Source organism: Gekko japonicus, unplaced genomic scaffold (assembly GCF_001447785.1).
Source record: "Gekko japonicus isolate JY-2015 unplaced genomic scaffold, Gekko_japonicus_V1.1 scaffold1369, whole genome shotgun sequence".
In the NCBI taxonomy this organism is placed as follows: Eukaryota; Metazoa; Chordata; class Lepidosauria; order Squamata; family Gekkonidae; genus Gekko; species Gekko japonicus.
This window is the reverse complement of record NW_015161439.1, coordinates 112,051-130,389: the sequence shown is the minus strand read 5'-3', so window position 1 is coordinate 130,389 and position 18,339 is coordinate 112,051. Positions and strand designations below refer to the sequence as shown.

The 18,339-nt window shown below is 42.5% G+C and overlaps 1 protein-coding gene across 1 annotated transcript in view; it reads left to right on the top strand.

Moving 5' to 3' along the window:
* PARP14 (poly(ADP-ribose) polymerase family member 14) overlaps window positions 1-18,339 on the top strand; it is a 50,080-nt gene that overhangs the window by 22,427 nt on the left and 9,314 nt on the right. Inside the window, exons 7-14 of the mRNA XM_015429004.1 lie at window positions 3,219-3,455; window positions 5,779-6,000; window positions 6,901-6,976; window positions 7,719-7,868; window positions 9,715-9,777; window positions 10,671-10,838; window positions 14,719-14,925; window positions 15,017-15,625. Of these exons, the coding sequence (XP_015284490.1) occupies window positions 3,219-3,455; window positions 5,779-6,000; window positions 6,901-6,976; window positions 7,719-7,868; window positions 9,715-9,777; window positions 10,671-10,838; window positions 14,719-14,925; window positions 15,017-15,625 (1,732 nt within the window). The remainder of the gene's footprint in view (window positions 1-3,218; window positions 3,456-5,778; window positions 6,001-6,900; window positions 6,977-7,718; window positions 7,869-9,714; window positions 9,778-10,670; window positions 10,839-14,718; window positions 14,926-15,016; window positions 15,626-18,339) is intronic.

The following is an 18,339-nucleotide window of genomic DNA, read 5'->3' as shown; positions in this document are numbered from 1 at the left end:
AATCTAAGAATCAATGCACAGAACTCAGCAACGGAATGCGTAATCTCTGCGTTCTTATCTGATAGAAGCCAGTGAAGCCTTGCTTTGTTTGTATTAATGTGACCAGGTATTCTATCAACTAATGGGGTAATCATTTTAAGACGAGCCTATCTGTAGAATGGGCAACTGAAAAACACATGCTCTACCGATTCAGCTTCACATGAAGTGCATGAACATAGCCTTTCGGTGTAGGGGTTTTTATTGTACCTGCCTTGAATAACCACAAAGGGAAGGGTAGAACATCTGGCTAGGGCAAATGCCCTTCTAGAGTTCTTTCCCTCCACTGAAATCAAATATGGAGCCGGCTCAATGGTGCTCTTGATATTTAGCAACACCCCGAGTTTTGAAACCTTCGTGATATCATTCAGTATCCTCAACTCTTTGTTTAATTAGCCCTTTGGCTTGTTCAGGCCCATAGGATAAAAATAACTGAGGTGAAAAGCCAATTCTATGAATATGAAAGTAAACCTGCCTTAATCCAACTAGATTTGTAATCGTCCTGGAATATCAGGGGAAGCGAGCCTTGTGGGTCTTCCTGCGTGGAGCCCAGAACCACTGGTAGAGCCACCCATCACAGCTCTTCTTTTTCTGGGCCCAGCAGACCATGAGGTCAGCACTTATCCCCCCCCTACCCTTGGTCTGCAGAGCTAGACACTGACACCTCTGGCCATTCAGACGCAGTGTACTCCAACTCTGCTTCAGATTCCATTGCTTCAGATAAAGAACAGGGAGAGTGGTTGGGGGAAGAAACAACTTCTTCTGGCCCTGCTTCTACCAGGCTGTTCCAGTGGAAGGATTTTCCGCACCTTTGGGAAATGTCTGGACCAGTGTTCCCTCTAAGCTGAGTTAGTGTGAGCTGGCTCACAGTTTTTGAGCCTCCAGCTCACACATTTTTGCCTTCGCTCAGGAAGGAGGGCTCCAGAGCAAACTAATTTATGCAGTAGCCACATGGCTCGCTCACCACTTTAATGCCAGTAGCTCACAAAGTAGAATTTTTGCTCACAAGACTCCACAGCTTAGAGGGAGCATTGGTCTGGACACGACTAAGATTGTCAGGACAAGCTACCCCCAGGGCTCCTCAAAGTACCTCTAGTGGGACATGCGAGGATTGCCTGCCTGCCTGCCAACCAGCCCCGAAACCCATCATCTTTCCTTTTCCAGACTCCTTTGACGAGTTCCTCAGAAGTGAGTGGGCTTCTCTGTGCAAAGGGAGAAGTTTATCCTCAGTTGCAAAAAGAATGTACACTATTGCCACCTCCACTGTGAAAGCCCTAAAGGTACTTCTAGGAGATGCCCAGGTTACCAGTCTTGTTTCCGGGGTGATTTTCCCCAACGACTGGGACAACATTCCATGAAACTGCAGAGCGGCCGGGTTAGAACGGATAAAAGGAAGTACTTCTTCACCCAAAGAGTGATTAGCACATGGAATTCACTGCCACAGGAGGTGGTGGCGGCTACACGCATGGACAGCTTCAGAAGGGAATTAGATAAGCATATGGAGCAGAGGTCCATCTGTGGCTATTAGCCACAAGGTATAGATAGGGGCTTTGGGGCAAGTGATGCTCTGTCTTCTTGGTGCTTGGGGGGGGGGTCAACAGTGGGAGGGCTTCTAATGTCCTGGCCCCACTGATGGCACTGGTATTTCTGGCCACTGTGTGACACAGAGTGTTGGACTGGATGGGCCTTTGGCCTGATCCAACATTGGCGTCTCTTATGTTCTTATGTTGAACACCCACAGAGGCCAAAGTGACAGAAAAGCCCATGAGGCCCCGGGCCCTTGCCGTCAGAGCAGCCATCCTCTAGGCAGAGGGACTCTTCCAGGATCCAGCCTCTCACCCTGTTCGGCTCAAACAGAATCTGCTTAAAATCAAGAGAGCCTTGGAATTCGCTGCAGATGCCGGGCTGGACATCATGCAGTTCTGTGCTTGCTCCTTAGCCCCCAACATTATTATTCACCATAACGCTGCAAGGTAGATCACCTTTCCGAGAAAAAACTCTTTATTGCCCCTTACCGGCAAAAGAAACTCTTTGGGGACAGAGCACAGGATGAAGTCATGGTGGGGACCAAGGAGAAGAAGAAAGCTATGCCAAATTCTTTCAGAAAAGATGACAACAGATCCAGCAGCTCAGGCCAGAGTTTGTTCTGTGCATCCAGAGGTTCTTTCCATCGTAGAGACTTCCGATTCTGCAATCCAGTGCGGAACAGATCCCAATTCACCCCCAAGCCCACCTCCACATGTCAGGGCCCCTAGGCCAACAAGACCAGAAAGCCCTTCAGTTTCTGATAGGAGACTAACTTCAGGCCTTTGCCCAAACTTGGTTTTATTCCACCCAGGATGAGTGAGGGCCATGTCGTAGACCTCTGCCACTCCCCAAGAACAAGTTTCTGCCTTCCCCAAGATTCAGCAAGCCAGAATGACATCAGTTTATACTCCAAACCATCAGTCACCTGCTGGAGATTCAAATCATAAAACACGTACTGGTAGGGAAATTTTTCTTGGATCTACTCTTTCTTATTTATCATGCCCAAGAAAAACAACAATTGGAGGGCAGTTCTGGACCTAAAACAGCTTAACAGACTTTTGAGAAGGAGATTTTGCATGGAGACCTTCCACTCCATAGTAGGGGGTTCTCCAGGCGGGGGAGTTCTTAGCCACCATAGACCTTCAGGAGGCTTACTTACATGTTCGCATACATCCCATACAGCTCCAGAAAGTACTTTTGCTTTGCCTACAATCACCAACACTTTTATTTAGTTTGTTAGATTTTTATCCCGCCCTTCCCTGTACGTAGGCCTCAAGGGCAGCTTACAATAGATAATAAAACAAAAACAGTTAAAACACTATATGGGCTAAGCTATACAAGCAATAAATAAGTCCGCACACAAGGTGGCAAGTAGGTATAAACGCATAGTGCTTAGCCCATATTTATAACTACAAAAAGTAAAATACAAACTTGTTCAGTAGTAACTGATGATTCCTGTGTTTTATGTTGGGGAGCTGGAAAGCAGTGTGGCGTTACTTGGCAAGCGAGTCCTGCAAAGCGGTCAGTTGAGAAATTGTCTCCAAAAGAAATTTGAAAGCGGTCCCTGCTTCAAAAAGTTTGAGAGGCACTGGTCTAATTGTGTGGTGCTGGTATGTAATCTTATTGCAAGTATTTAGAGACTGCTTCTGTTTCAGACGGACGTCATCGTAGGCAGTGTCGGCGAAGATCTAAAGCTTGGTGTGGGTCCACTGTCCAAAGCTCTGCTGAGAAAGGCTGGCCGTCAGCTGCAAGATGAGTTTGATGACCAGGTGTTCCAACAAGGACAACAGGCCGGCTGCGTGATCCAAACCAGTGGATACAATCTGCCCTGCAAATCTGTGCTTCATGTTGTTGTTCCTTCATGGAATGCAGGGAAAGGAAATGGAATTCAGGTAACTGTTTCATTTCTTTGACAGTGCGAATTGTACTGAAATTCAAACCTTAAGGGCAGTAATGCAAAGAAGATTTGTTCGTACTGCAAATTAATAGTTGATGTCATTGTGATTTCATTGGTGCACGTTGACCACATCTGAGGCACATGTAGGAACAGCTTCTGATGCTTCTGTCTTGAACTCCTGCTGGATCAGACCGGGGGGGGGGGATCCAATCTTAATGACTTTTTAAGGTCTGTAGCAGGAGTACAGCAGCCAAAGCCTCCCCCTGCTTTTGCCCCTCAGCAACTGGCATTCAGAAGTGCACAGCCTGGGAACCCTGAAGACTTTCTGTAATCATAGCAAATAGCCAATGATGACTGTATACTCCATGCATTTATCTCACCCCCTTTTAAATCCTTCCAAACTTGTAGAAACCACCACATCTAGGGATGTGCACCCCCGAAAATGGCCTATTGGGACCCCTTTCAGGCTGCTGCAGGCCAATTCAGATTCTCTGATCTCTATTGGCTTGCCGCCGAATTTCGGCAGCAATTCGGCCCCATTATATCCTATGGGCCATTGAAGTCAATGGCAAAAATATAGGGTGTATTCTGAAGGCTGGAGGGGAGGGGGTTTGAGGGAGAGGCTCCAAACCCGCAGGGTAGCTGCTGGAGCCTCTCCCCAAGATACCAACCAAAGTTCAAGAACATTGGACCAGGGGGTCCAAATCTACGGGGCCCCAAACAGGTTGCCCCTATCCCCTCCATTGTAACTTTTTCCAACCATAGAGAACATACTTCCACCAGCTCACTTGAGAGATAAGTGTTGCACCTAATAAGCAGTGTTGCGCATAGAAAGGAATGACAGGGAAAAAAACAACACTCTCCCCACATCCATGACAGCATAGCTGACACCATTTCAGTGGGTGCCTCTGTTTTCACTTAATTTTGGAAAAGAGAAAAGGTCTTTATCCTCACCATTCATAATTGTATAAACCTCTCTCATGTCTTTAGCATTTTAAAGCTGAAATGCCCTCAACATTTTTAGCTTTCCAGCTTTGCTATATATTGTAGCATATTGATGCCACGTGCCTAGGGGAGTGCTTTTTTCTAGAACCTCTGTAGCTCTGTAGCTCAGAGATATATTTGATATTTTCAAAGGCAGAGCGCATACTTGGGATCATTTCACCATTTTCTTCCAGCATCCCATGCCCTCTATGGAAAGACAGCTTTATAGCTTTCGTACATTGAATGGAGTCAGCTGTGTAGATCAGTGCTGTGGAAAATACTGTGTTCATGTAAACCGAAGGGATCAGAAAAGTGCAAGTTTGTTGGAGAAGCGACAGCCTGCTAAGAGTTTAGTTACTGTAAATATGGCTGAAAGAGCTGAAAGAGCGGTTCAGTCCACTTGTACCCTAGGGGGAGCTGTGGTGCGTTCTCTAGTGTCTAGGGTTTGTTGAATATTTTCTCTTGCAGTTCAGCTTACCTCTTGTTGTTTTCTCTCTCTGCTGTGTGTGAGTATGTGTTAGTGCTTTGTGCTCCGAAGGCCTCTCTATTGCATTAGTGGCCTGCACTCAGTTATTGTCTTTTTGCAAAATCCAGTTGCAGTAAATTCATTGAAAGCAAACTCCAAAGCATGGATTAAATTACTTCCTGAACTCTGCCAACACAAACAGTATATCAGATCTTCTAAGGGCCAGTCTGTGTGCTTAGAATGAATAATTGGTACATTTTTCTACAGCCGTACTCGTTCAGGTTGGGGAAAAGTCAAATGTTCTATCTATACACCAACGCAGTGTGTGGAGAAATTGAGCGTGTGAGGAAAAAAAATTCTGGTCTAACCTGCTCTCTAACGTGTTACTCTTCATTATGCAGAAGATTATTTTTTTTTTTGCATGTGATTTCCCCTACCTGTGTTCTGAGGTGATACGATTCCAATGTGACCCCCTTTTGGGCCAATCTGATGAGCATAAAATTAGTTCTTTATTGTCTTCGCATAATATAGAAATTCTGGAACTTGTAGCAAATTTCTTTTATGAGGTATCTAGGAGGAGAGGCTCATATTAAGGCAATTCGGAATGTGATACCCCTCCAGCCTATCTTGACGCTCTATGCTGCATGTCTATTTGATATTTTATGCCAATAAAGGTATTGTATTTGTATTTGATTCCAATGTCCAGTTTCTTCGGGACATGCATAGCATCTCTTAAGTGAAAGGTGTATGGACATGCCCTTAACACCATATTAAGAAGAATTTATTAATGTCAAAAGAAACAGAAAAAGCAAAAGCATATTATTCTGCAATTAATCATATTTGTTGAAATCTGCTGTACACTGTATAGGTTCTTCGAGATATTGTGAAAGAATGCCTGGAGAAAACAGAAGCACTGTCTTTAAATTCTATCTCATTCCCAGCACTTGGGACTGGAGGGTTTGGCTTTCCTAAGTCTGAAGTCGCAAAATTAATGTTTGAGGAGGTGCTTCAGTTCAGTAGCAGGAAGAATCTGAAGTCTCTTCAGGAAGTTCATTTTCTTTTGCATCCAAGTGATGAAAAAAACATAAAGGTAATGTTACTACTTTCCTTTTACAGATTGTTTTAAATGCTGATTAGCAGAATGCTTTACGCAGGCCCCGGTCACACGGGCCGGAAAATGCGGGGGGGAAGCATGGCTGTTTGCCCTGGAACAAAGTAACATGCGGCAGCCCGATCAGATGTCCCGTCGAGGTCCCGTGGTTAGGCCCTTAGGTGCCAATCACACGGCTATTCTGCAGCGCGTCAAGGAAGCGGCGCGATCACACCGGCAATCGCTAGGCGCCGCTTCCGTGGCAAATGAGATTTTTTTTGGTCTCACCGAAGTTTGCGCATGTGCATGATTGTTTGTGCGCATCCTGTGGGTACTTAAAAAAAACACAACATCCGGTTTGCAACGGGACATGAGCGGGCGCCAGATGCCACGGGATTCCAGTGGAAATGTGATCAGACGCCTGCTTTTGCCCCGCGTTTTCTGGAAACTAGTACATTGTATGTGGTGGTTTTTTACTCCGCATCTTCGGCAACAAGCCACGGGTTAGCCATGGGTGCACTACGCTTCCCAGATGTTGCGGTGTGATCGTGCCCGGAAAATCTTCCTATCATCCATGTCTTCAGCGTGGCAACTTTTCCATGTGAACGGGGCCACAATTGCCTTAGAATGTTTAACTAGTGGTTTGTATCCTGCCACTCCATTTGGCATTGTTTGAAGCCTTCCTCTGACAAAGTTGGTTTTTCCACTAGCGGAAGTTGAAGGAAGGTTCATTAAGGAAGGAACTGAAGGAAGTCTTCAGACTTTGCGTAGTGGAAGATTCAAACCAATATATCTGTCATTTTTTTTCTTGTCCTTCTTACAAGTAACTCAGGAGATCATACGTCGTTTTATTCTTCTTCATTTCTGGAATCCTATAGGTGACTTTGGTTTTCTTTCTAGGCATTTTATGAGGTGTTTGAATCCAGGATTGGGAAAAGTCCCACGCTTGGGACCCCAAATGATGGAAAAAGTGCAGGCAAGTGGATTTGTTCAATTGGAGTCCAATTTTTAATCTTTAACCTTCTCGATTGTCAGTTCCATAGGGCTGATAAGTTAGACTGTCATAGGAAACAAAGAATGTGTGAATTTTCATGAAGTAGAGGCCACTTCATCAAATACATGAAGTGTTATCCTCTGTTGGCAGATGAGTGTACATATAGAGGAAAAAAGTTTAGAAACAGTGGAGCTCAAAAACAATGAAATGTAAAAAGTAGAAGATCTGTTATATTTCACCATAGAATCAAATGTATACAAGTATACATATATTCAGGGACCATCCTGTTTTCATGGAGCACTTTACTTTTATCTGTGTTATCTAATGGTTTTATTGCTTTTATTATGTTTTACGTGGGCTCTGCCCCTTGTAAGCAGCCCTGAGCCCACTCACGGGGAGGGTGGGGTAAAAATGCCAAAAATAAATAAAAAAATAAAATAAATAAGATCAGAACAAATAAAACGATGAGACTTTAAGGCAGCTCTTGATTAGGTAGATAGAAGAGTTGCTAAATAAAATTGAAGTGTACGTCATCTGCTATGTCTGTACAGCAACTGCCATGAATCTGCCGAAGACCAGGACTGAAAGTCTGAATAACAAACCTATGGAATAATAAGAAAAACCCTTGTATTTGAAGGTTTCAAAAATATGGACACATGTTATATGTTTTAGTCAAGAACTCGGTGCTTTTGCTAGGTCATACAATTTCTTGTTTCCTTTACAGGTTTCTTTGGACCCATTTCAACCCCAGTTTTGGGAATTCATGAAATGCAGATTGGAATGATTAAATTACAGGTTGCCACAGGAGATATAACAAAGGAGAATACAGATGTTATTGTAAATATATCAAATGCAAATTTTAATGCCAAATCAGGTATTTAAAATAAAAAAAACCCTTTCTATTGATTTGAATGTACATTGAGGACTCTCATTTTGTTATGCAAAAGGTTAGGTTGTGTTTGTAGGTCTTAGAGAGAGACGTCTACACTGGAGGAATTTGAAATTGCCTATTGGTACTTTCACCACCATGCAGATCTCTTCAAAGCAGAATAAAGTAAAGCACAAAGATCCAGGGAGTAATTTGATGTGGATGTTCATATACAGATCTGCACAGATGCAGATTCCATTCCTTGCCACACATACTTGATGAAGTTTTTAAAATATATTATTCTTTGTGTTTCTTCTTTGTTTTATGTCATGGTTACTGCTAGGAATTAGTCTGAATTTTAAAGATGGAAAATCTCAGATACAAAAAAAAGGTGGGGATCTCCAAAAAGGAGTCTGATATAGGTAAATCTTTTGGGGTGGGGGAAGCCTGCTGTTTCTGAGAATTCCCTGAAAAAAAGCTCAGAAGGACTTGGCCCATTCTGAGTTGAGATGGGGAGTTTCTCTGTGCACTGTTAGCCCTGGTTGGCAGTTCTTAAAAAATAAAATAGCTGCAGACATGGTTCTGGAGTCCTCTCCCTCCTAAAATTTCAAGGCACACCTTCCATCTTGTTCTTTGCATGGATATATGGTTCACAGGTAAAAAGAGCATCACAGGAATTCCTTGGAAGAGCTCCAGTTGGCTTCTCAAGCACCATGTTGGAACCTCCCCCCCCCCCCCCCCCAAAACACAAAATACTTGGTAGCAAGCAAGAAACAAACTTGCTGTCTAACCAATTTTACTTACATAAGGAAAAAGGGTTGTTATTTTTTTACCTTAATAATGAAATCAGTTCGATGATAGTGAAACTGATTGTGCTTGTGAGGATGACCAGCATTGAAATGTAAAGCTGGAATCCTTTCTCTCTTGAGTCGTCGATCTACAATCATTGTGTGTCTGTGCCCGAGTGACCTGTTCACTTCAATATGACAACTGGGAAGCAAACTTTTCAGGGGCACGTTCCTACAGCAATGTCTGTCTTGTTTCTTTAATGACGCTCTCTTGGATCTGATCAACAAAACCTAGAAGATCCTAGGGCTTCCCTAAATACGCCTTATGTGTCGGGTAGTCAGCATAGGGTAGTGGTTGAGAGCAGGTTTGATTCCCCACTCCTCCCGCTGGGGGGCCTTAGGCCCGTCACAGTTCTGAGAGTCTCTCAGCCCCACCTGCCTCACAAGGTGCCTGTTGTAGGCCATTGTAACCCTTCTTTTAGTCCTATATCTGTTTTCTACCTACCATTACATTTTGGTCTTCAGTCATTCTTTGGCGCAGCACTTCATTGTCACAAACAAACCATCCTGAGAGATAGATTGGGCTGTGAGGTAGTGATTTGTCCCAGGCCACTCTGTCATAGCTGAGCTGGAATTTGACTGTTGCATTCCCCATATTCAAGGCCCACACTAACTACCACCAATGTTCCCTCTAAGCTGTGGAGTCTTGTGAGCAAAAATTCTACTCTGTGAGCTACTGGCATGAAATTTGTGAGCGAGCGATTTGGCTACTGCATAAATTAGTTGGCCCTAGAGTCATCCTTCCTGAGTGAAGACAAAAATCTGTGAGCTGGAGGCTGAAAAACTGTGAGCTAGCTCACACTAACTCAGCTTAGAGGGAACACTGACTACCACACCAGCTCAAACTCAGCTGAACATATACTGTAATATCTGATTTGACTTTTGGAGTCTGGCAAAGCAGCTCTGCAGTTTTAAACATCCTATCAATAATATTTCCATGGGGGGGGGTATGAGGTTTGAATAGCTTAACATGAATATACTTTTCTCCCCTGATTTATTTGAAGGTGTCTCCAAGGCCATTTTGGAAAGTGCTGGACCTCAGGTGGAAGCAGAATGTGCATTACTTGGTATGTAATTATATTATTTAATTAGCACATTTATGTCGTACCTCTGCAAAAATCTGCTTCAGGTGCTTCACAGGAAGAAACATTTAAAACAATAATACAAATATAAAAAAATAAATCTGCTAAGAGCAGTTCAGTAAAACTAATTTTCCTGCAGTAAAATCATCTCTGTGTGAAAACCATAAGTCAATAAATACCACTTATCTGGGTTTAGACACCTACAAGAATCTGCTACCTAATAATACTTTAATGTCATTTGACTCTGTCTTGAAAACAAGTAATGGTCATATAACAGTGTTTGAATACTGACAATTGAAGAGTTTCCGGTCTAAAAAATCCAAAACCAGGATGGTTTTAAGTAGACTGATAGAATTTGAAGAATCAAAGACTCAGGAATATACTGTTAAATATCAGTGTTAACACCAAACCAAAATTTCAGCTTCAGTGGAATAAAGATATCGGTTCTGAGGTTCTGGAAGTGGTTTGTGAATCCTCCTTCTGTTTACCCAGTGAGGTAGACAAAAGGGAGCACAGGATCTGGCGAAAGAAGTGTAAATTAATAATTTCACACTTTTTGTTTTTTTGCTGTCACAGCTGACTTACGGGCGACCCCATGGGGTTTTCAAAGCAAGAGAGGTTCAAAAGTTGGTTTCCCCTTGCTTACTTCTATGTCATGACCTGGTATTCGTTGGTGGTGTCTCTTCCAAATACTGACCAGGGCTGACCCTGCTTAGCTACTGAGATCTGATGAGATTGGGCTATCCTGGGCTATCCAGGTCAAGGCAATTTCGGACTAGCATGCTGTTTATTAGATCTGTTAGTCTCCCCCAGCTGAGAATTTATGCTCCGATTGGTACACAGTGGATTTACAACATGTTATCCCTCTTGTTTTCTAGCTTCGCAGCCTAACAATGGATTTATAACCACCCAAGGTGGTAATCTGATCTGTAAGAACATTATCCACCTTATCCCTGACTCTGACATCAAAGCTCAGGTCTCCAAAGTGCTCCAGGAGTGTGAGCTGAAGAAGTACACATCTGTTGCCTTCCCTGCAATTGGAACAGGTTTGTATTGTCTCCTGAGATCAACTGCTGCTGTCCAGAAGACTCTTTTCTTAAAGGAATGATGCCCTAGCTCCTAGAAAAACCTACTGCTGTTAAGAGGGTTTAACTATAGCTATTTTATTTAGTCTGCCTTTCTCACTGGTACTCGAAGTGAGTTACACATTTAAGGGAGTTTGCTGGCCAAAACTATTTCTCTGAAAAGAGTTTTGAGTCCAGTGGCACCTTTAAGACCAACAAAGTTTTCTGGATATAAGCTTTTGTGTGCTGCATGCACACTTCTTCAGATACCTTGAAACAGACATTTGTTTCAAGCTATCTGAAGAAGTGTGCATGCACATGGAAGTTTATACCCAGAATAAAACATTGGTCTTCAAGGTGCCACGGGACTCAAACTTTGCTGGTTCAGGTCAACATGGCTACCCACCTGAATGTATTTCTCTGAGAAAAACTGAATTTTAATATATTTTTTTAAAGTTAGAAATCCTAAAATTCTTACACAATAGCAGTTATCAACATTCTGGAATTCTCCTTTCTTGATGAAAGACAACCAGAAGAACAGTGCAAAGCATAATGGAACTGTGGAAGAGTAACTGAGTGAAGCTGAAGAATTCTGTACACCCCTAGGAACAAAATGGCTGAGATTTTCAGATTTCATCATGAGGCTAATTGGTCTGATACTGTATAAAGCTGCTCAATTTGCATATATTCTATTTGTTTTATTTTACGTCATGTGTTCCCTGCCTTTCACCCCAGTGGGCAGCCAAAGTTGCTGACATCATTCTCCTCTCTTCCATTTTATCCTCACAACAGCCCTGTATGGTAGGTTAGGTTGAAAGTGTATAACCAGCCCAAGGTCAGACTTCCATGGCAGAGTCAGGATTCGGTAGGATAAACCCAAAGGCTGGAAAAAAAACAGAACAATAAATATTGCAGTACACAAACAAGTGACCAAATACGATTGTGTGCACAAAGCAATACACAGATAATTTAGTACAATAACAATTCAAGAACAGAATGCAAATATCCACAAGCAGTGAGACAAAACAAGTGCCAGACGTGTTGTGGCAGTCAACCTTCGTCAGGGACTCACACTATAAACATAGTCATCACTGTCGTATCCCACTCACACAGTGAAAAGTCATACTAACCCACAAAGTCCAGTTGGATGACCAAATAAAAACTAGGAATATGTTATGAACACTTGATAACAAAACAACAGACTTCTGCACCATCACTCACATCTGGATATCACCGCCGGTCAAAATTGTAATACTAATACACATGTATGAATATACCACCAAACTCTCACACTCACTGTTTGAGTGGGATGTTGACGGTATTCTTCAATTGTTACTATATTAAATTATCTTTGCAATGCTTTGTGGATACATTGAAACTGGTCATTATTTGGATATTGCAATATTTATTGTTCTTCTGTTTTCTCAACCCTTGGGTTTAGCCTATCTTCCTTTCCCTCCCCCTTTTTTGCGATGGAGTAGGGATTCAAACCTGGATTCTCCCAGATCCTAGTTTGATTCTTTAACCACTCTAGAAGGAGGAAAGTAAGACAATCCATTCAAATAACTACCTTCAAAATATTATAAATCTAAATTTATTAGCAATACTTTTTAACAGAGTACATATGAATAGATCTACAGAAGTCAGGAATTAACTTGGGCTGCCAGAGAGAAAAAAGACACAAGATCTAGAGGATGGTAATAAATAGGGATCCCACCCAGTGTTTGAACTCTGGGCTCCTGGGCCCAAGGAACAAGATCGCTCTGTTACCACACAAGTCAGTTCCTGAATGCCACCCTCCTTTTAAGTGCTGTGCTTACAGATAGATGCTGTCTCTCAGCTGTTGGCAGTCTCTGGAACCAAGTCTCTTTAGACCTCAATTGAAAACACAACAGGTTGTCTCATGTCCTGGGCTTATGGTACCAAGGGCTGTAAGGTTTGCTGTGGTCAAACAGGAAAATTTTGTGAGCAGTGTTTGGGGTTCACTGTATCCATGCCTCTCACTAGGAGTAGGATTGAGCCACTGGTGGGCCAGCCAGTCACCCCACTACGTGGTAGTGTTCCAGCCATGGCAGGAACCACATTTGCTACTCAGCCAGAGACATGGCCCAGCAGAGTGACGGGGATCAGGAGGACAATTGTGGAGTTAAAGCAGTGAAGGAAGGAGTTAAATATGAAAGCATGAAATTGGAGCTACCAACCAATCAACTCTCCAGCTATTGGGGGAATGCCTACCCTCCGGTGAGAGCCAAGAAGCTGTGTGTGGACCCACTTCCTCTTTAAGCTGTCCTTTAGAAAGAAGTCAGGGAGAAACCAATGAGGTTAGACCAATCTTGTCTCCAGGCACTGGAGGAGCTATCTGAGGAAAAGGAGGAGGAGGATTGGGGTGAACCTTGAACCCCTTCCCCTTCCCGCATCTGAGGCCTAAAAACAGAGTAGGCAAGCAGCCTGCTGTACAGGGCATTGGATTGGTGGAAGAGAGGCCAAACATAAAACCAGACAAAGAAATCCATATTTTACATCAGAGCTTTCTCCAGTTTTTCTAGCCCTGCTGTTTTCCCCCTCCTGATACTGCAGATAGCAGTCATCCAGTATGCATTTCATATTTGTGTGTGTCTGTCCTGCATTTCTTTATAAAATTTTAACTACATGATTTTTTTGTATTGTCTTACCTAAGTCTCCATTTCTTTCAAAATTAGAATTCGGTAAATGCTGACTGTTTACTATAATTTCATTTTACTAAAATCCCTTGATGGTATCTGTGAGGGAATTAAAGGTTTGTGGACAGCAGCATGTAAACAAAGGAGCTGTTGAGTCATGTGACTGAGAGTGGTGGGGGCCAGATGGCTCAGAACTCTCAGTGAGTGACAGGTAACTGTGAACAGCTGACAGTTGAGAGCTGACAGTTGGCAGAGACAGTTGGAAGAAAGTTGGCAGTCGGCTAACTGGAGAGCTCTTAAGAGAACATAAGCCTCTGGGCTCAGTGGAATCAGCCAGATAGCAGTTTAAGTGGAAAACTGTGGTTGAATAGCACTCTGCACTGGTACCCTCTAATATAAAGAGGAGAGTGACGAGAGAGTGAAAAGTATAAGACCTCAGTGGTCACAAATGCCAGATACACTGCTCCAAAGGAACTTATAAGGTGGCTAAGGGAGGGCAAAGGGTCTGTAGGAGTCTGGAGAGCTGGGGTTGGTGCACCAGTAGACTCGAGAGACCAGGCAAATAAAGCCCAAAGGTTAACCACAAAACAGTTACTGGAGAGTGGGATCATTAATTGACTTTGTGTAGTGAAGAACATCTGTGTCATACTGAGAGTCATAAGCCCACAGCCTATGTCAAGGCAAAGTAAAGTGTCTATTCATCAAAGAAACAAAATAGCCTGTGTAAATATATCCTGTTGAGTTTTCTGTGTAATAAAGAACTGTGCTGTTTGACTCTTGCAAGCACTGGTGCCTGACTTTCTGGTAAAGAATTATATTGGGCAGTTGTCCTCAATACATCCACAAGTTATACAAACCCCGAAGAGACCACTTGTTAATGTGAACTGGTCAGCCATCAGAAAGTAAAACTGATCAGTCCCATCCGTGTAAAATAAACTATATATATATAGGCAGTGACTCCACAGCTCAGTCATGGCAACGGCCGGGGTTATAACATTGTTGTGTTATAGCATCTGTCCTTTCATTTTTGCAGTTCAGATCTTGAACTGAAACTTTGAGAATGACTTCATTTTAAATCTGAGTCTGGAGGATTCTGACAGCAGTGTGTATGTGTGTCCTTAAAGAATCAGCAGCATACTGTTCCAAATGGCATCAATTGTATATATAATGTATTTAATGCATTTATTTTCTTCTTGTTGCAGGCCAGGGTGGTAAGAGTGCAGAGGATGTAGCTGATGAAATGATTGGTGCAATTGCTGACTTTGCAGGCAAGAAATCACCCCAGCACTTAAGTGTCATTAAAATAGTCATTTTCCAGCCACACATGCAAAATGCCTTTTATGCTTGTATGAAAAAAAAAGAAGGCTCTGCATTGCCCTCCTCAGAATCCCTGTTTTCTAGATTTAAAAGTAAGTTCCGAATATTATTTCTTCATATTCCTAGCAACATTTCTTTAAATTTTTTGGTACCGTATTTACAAACTCTCTCTTTTTTTTGCAGCATATATCACTGGTAAAAAACCGCCTCTCCCAAAGAAACGTGTCTTGGTTTTGGAAAAGAAATCTGAAGTTGCAGTGTTTGAAATTTGTGGTGAACAAAAAAAAAACGTAGATGACACTGAGGCCTGGTTAAAACAACTGATTCTGCAGGAGCAGGCAGAAAAGCGTATCCCTGATGAGTTAATTGAAATGTTTGAAGATGCAGAAATTAAGCAATTGAATGACCTGCAGAGAAGATTACACATTGCCATTCACCTGGATAGAAAGCAGTCTCCTCCTTCAATTACAGTGTCTGGCATTCCCCGGGATGTCTTGGAGGCCTTCACAGAAATTCAGACACTGATCCAAAGAATGAAAGATAATCGGGAGGAGCAATCCATGGGAAAACTTGTTCAAAATCTGGTTGAATGGCAGTATTCACCAAATGGGGATCTATTCCAACCTGTTGATTTGCTAGACAATCTCCATTTAGAAAATGCTAAAGGTGATAATACTGGGCTGGTGAAGATCAGTATTCAAGGAAAGAGCTACATGGCAGATGTACAGAACAGGACTGCTACAGACAACCAGGGAAAAAGAATAAGCATTAGGCGCATTGCAAAGGAGGAAGGTAATGAGGAGTGTCAGCACTGATTAATACCTGCATGCCTATTACTTTATAGAATCATAGAGTTGGAAGGGACCTCCAGGGTCATCTAATCCAACTGCCTGCACAATGCAGGAAATTCACAACTACCTCCCCACATACCTCCAATGACCCCTGGTCCATGCCCAGAAGATGGCAAAAAAACTCTACAGGATCCCTGACCAAACTGGCCTGGAGAAAATTGCTTCCTGACCCCAAAGTGGCGATCAGCATTTCCCTGGGCATGTAAGAAAGACCCACAGGAAGTAAGCACTGATGCAACCCTTCCTGCCCTCCCTCTCATGATCTGCTCAAGGTTCACAGAATCAGCATTGCTGTCAGATGGCTATCTAACTTCTGTTTTAAACCTCCCAACAAAGTCTGTCCCACTGAGGAACCACTCTAGCTGTCAGGAGGTTCTTCCTAATATTTAGCCAAAAACTCTTCTGATGTTTCCGATCTGACCTTCTAGGGCAACAGAAAACAGCAACACACCATCCTGTATATGACAGTCCTTCAAGTACTTGATGGTTATATCACCTCTCAGTCATCTCCTCTCCAGGCTAAACATACCAAGCTCCTACAACCTTTCCTCATAGGACTTGGCCTCCAGACCCCTCACCATCTTTGTTGTCCTCCTCTGGACATGTTCCAGCTTGTCTATATCCTTCTTAAATTGTGGTGCCCAAAACTAAACAAAATACTCTAGGGCCGTGGTCACACACACTAAATAATCCACTTTCAATCCACTTTCAGTGCACTTTCCAACTGGATTTTACTGTGTGAACTGGCAAAATCCAGTTGGAAAGTTATTGAAAGTGGATTATTTAGGGTGTGTGACCGCAGCCCAAGTGAGGTCTAACCAGAGCAGAGTAAAGCGATACCATCTCTTTGCGTGATCTGAACACTATATTTCCATTGATACAACCCCAAATCACATTTGTCCTTTTAGCTGTCGCATCACACTGTTGACTTATGTTCAGTGTATGGTCTACTAAGACCCCTAGATCCTTTTTACACATCCTACTGTCAAGACAAGTCTTCCCCATCCTATAAATATGCATTTGATTTTTCTTATCTAAATGCAGGACTTTACATTTATCCCCATTGAAATTCATTTTATTTGTTTTAGCCCAGTTTTCCAGCCTGTCAAGATCATCCTGTATCCTGACTCTGTCTTCGATCATATTTGCTACCCCTCCCAATTTATTATCATCTGCAAATTTAACAAGCATTCCTTCTATTCCTTCATCCAAATCATTTATAAAGATGTTGAACTAATCAGGTCTCAGGACAGATCCTTGAGGCACTCCACTTGTCAGTCCAAGAGGATGAGGAACCATCAACAAACACTCTTTGGAAGCAATCTGTCAACCAGTTACAGATCCACCTAACAGTAATAGGATCCAAACCACATTTTACTAACTTGTCAACAGGAATATTATGTGGAACCTCATCAAAAGCCTTACTGAAATTAAGATAAACTATGTCTACAGCATTCCCCTGATCCAGCAAAGTAGTAACTTTCTCAAAAAAAAAAAGAGATAAGGTTAGTCTGACATGACTTGTTCTTGAGAAACCCATGCTGGCTCTTAGTAATCACAGCCATCTTTTTTAAATGCTCAAGGACTGACTATTTGATGATTTTTTCTAAAACTTTTCCAAGTATAGACGTCAAGCTGATGGGTCAGTAGTTATCTGGATCCTCCTTTTCCCCCTTCTTGAAGATGGAGACATTTGTCCACTTCCAATCTTCTGGCACCTCACCTGTTCTCCAAGAATTCTCAAAGATAATTGACAGAGACTCAGAAATTACATCCGCGTGTTCTTTTAGTACCGTTGGATGCAATTCATCTGGCCCTGAGTACTTAGTTTCATTTAGAGAAACTAAGTATTTATGTACTACCTTCTATGCCGATCCTAGGCTGCAACTCCCTTCCCTCATCATGTGTTCTGTTTTTGCCATGTTGAACACTGTTTCCCTCTCAAGAGAAGATGGAGGAAAAGTGGGAATTGAGCTGTTCTGCCCTCTCTTCATCACCTGTTACAATTTCACTTTCCTCACCCCTCAATGGGCCTACCATGTCCTTGCTCTTTTTCTTTCTTTGAACATAAGAACCCTTTTGTTGTTGTTTTTAGCATCTCGTTAGCCTAACCTCATACTGAGCTTTAGCTATATTTCTCAATTCTTCAGAAAGCTATTTATAGAGCCACCTTGGCCTCTTTAGGCTCCTCCCATTTTTCCTTCTCATAGGAATAATTTGTGATTGTGCCTTCAGTATTTTGCTTTTAAGAAACTCCCACCCCTCTTAAACTCTCTTCTCCTTAAGTATTTCTGACCGTGAGATTCTATCTACCCAGCATAACTTTTAAGTTTGTCACAAGTATTTCTGACTGTGAGATTCTACCCAGCATAACTTTTAAGTTTGTCAAAATTTGCTTTCCTGAAGTGTAACCTATATGTCTGACTATAGCTTTTCCTTCCCCCAAGACTGTTCCAAAATTACATGGTCACTACTACCCAGGGTGCTCACTAGTTTCATCTCGTCAACCAGTTCTTCCCTTTTGGTGAGAATCAAGTCCACGACAGCAAATCTCCTTGATTCCCTCTCCACTTTCTGGAAAATGAAGTTGTCGACAAGACAAGTCAGGAATTTATTTGACTTTTCATTTTCAACAGAGTTGGACTTCCAACAGAT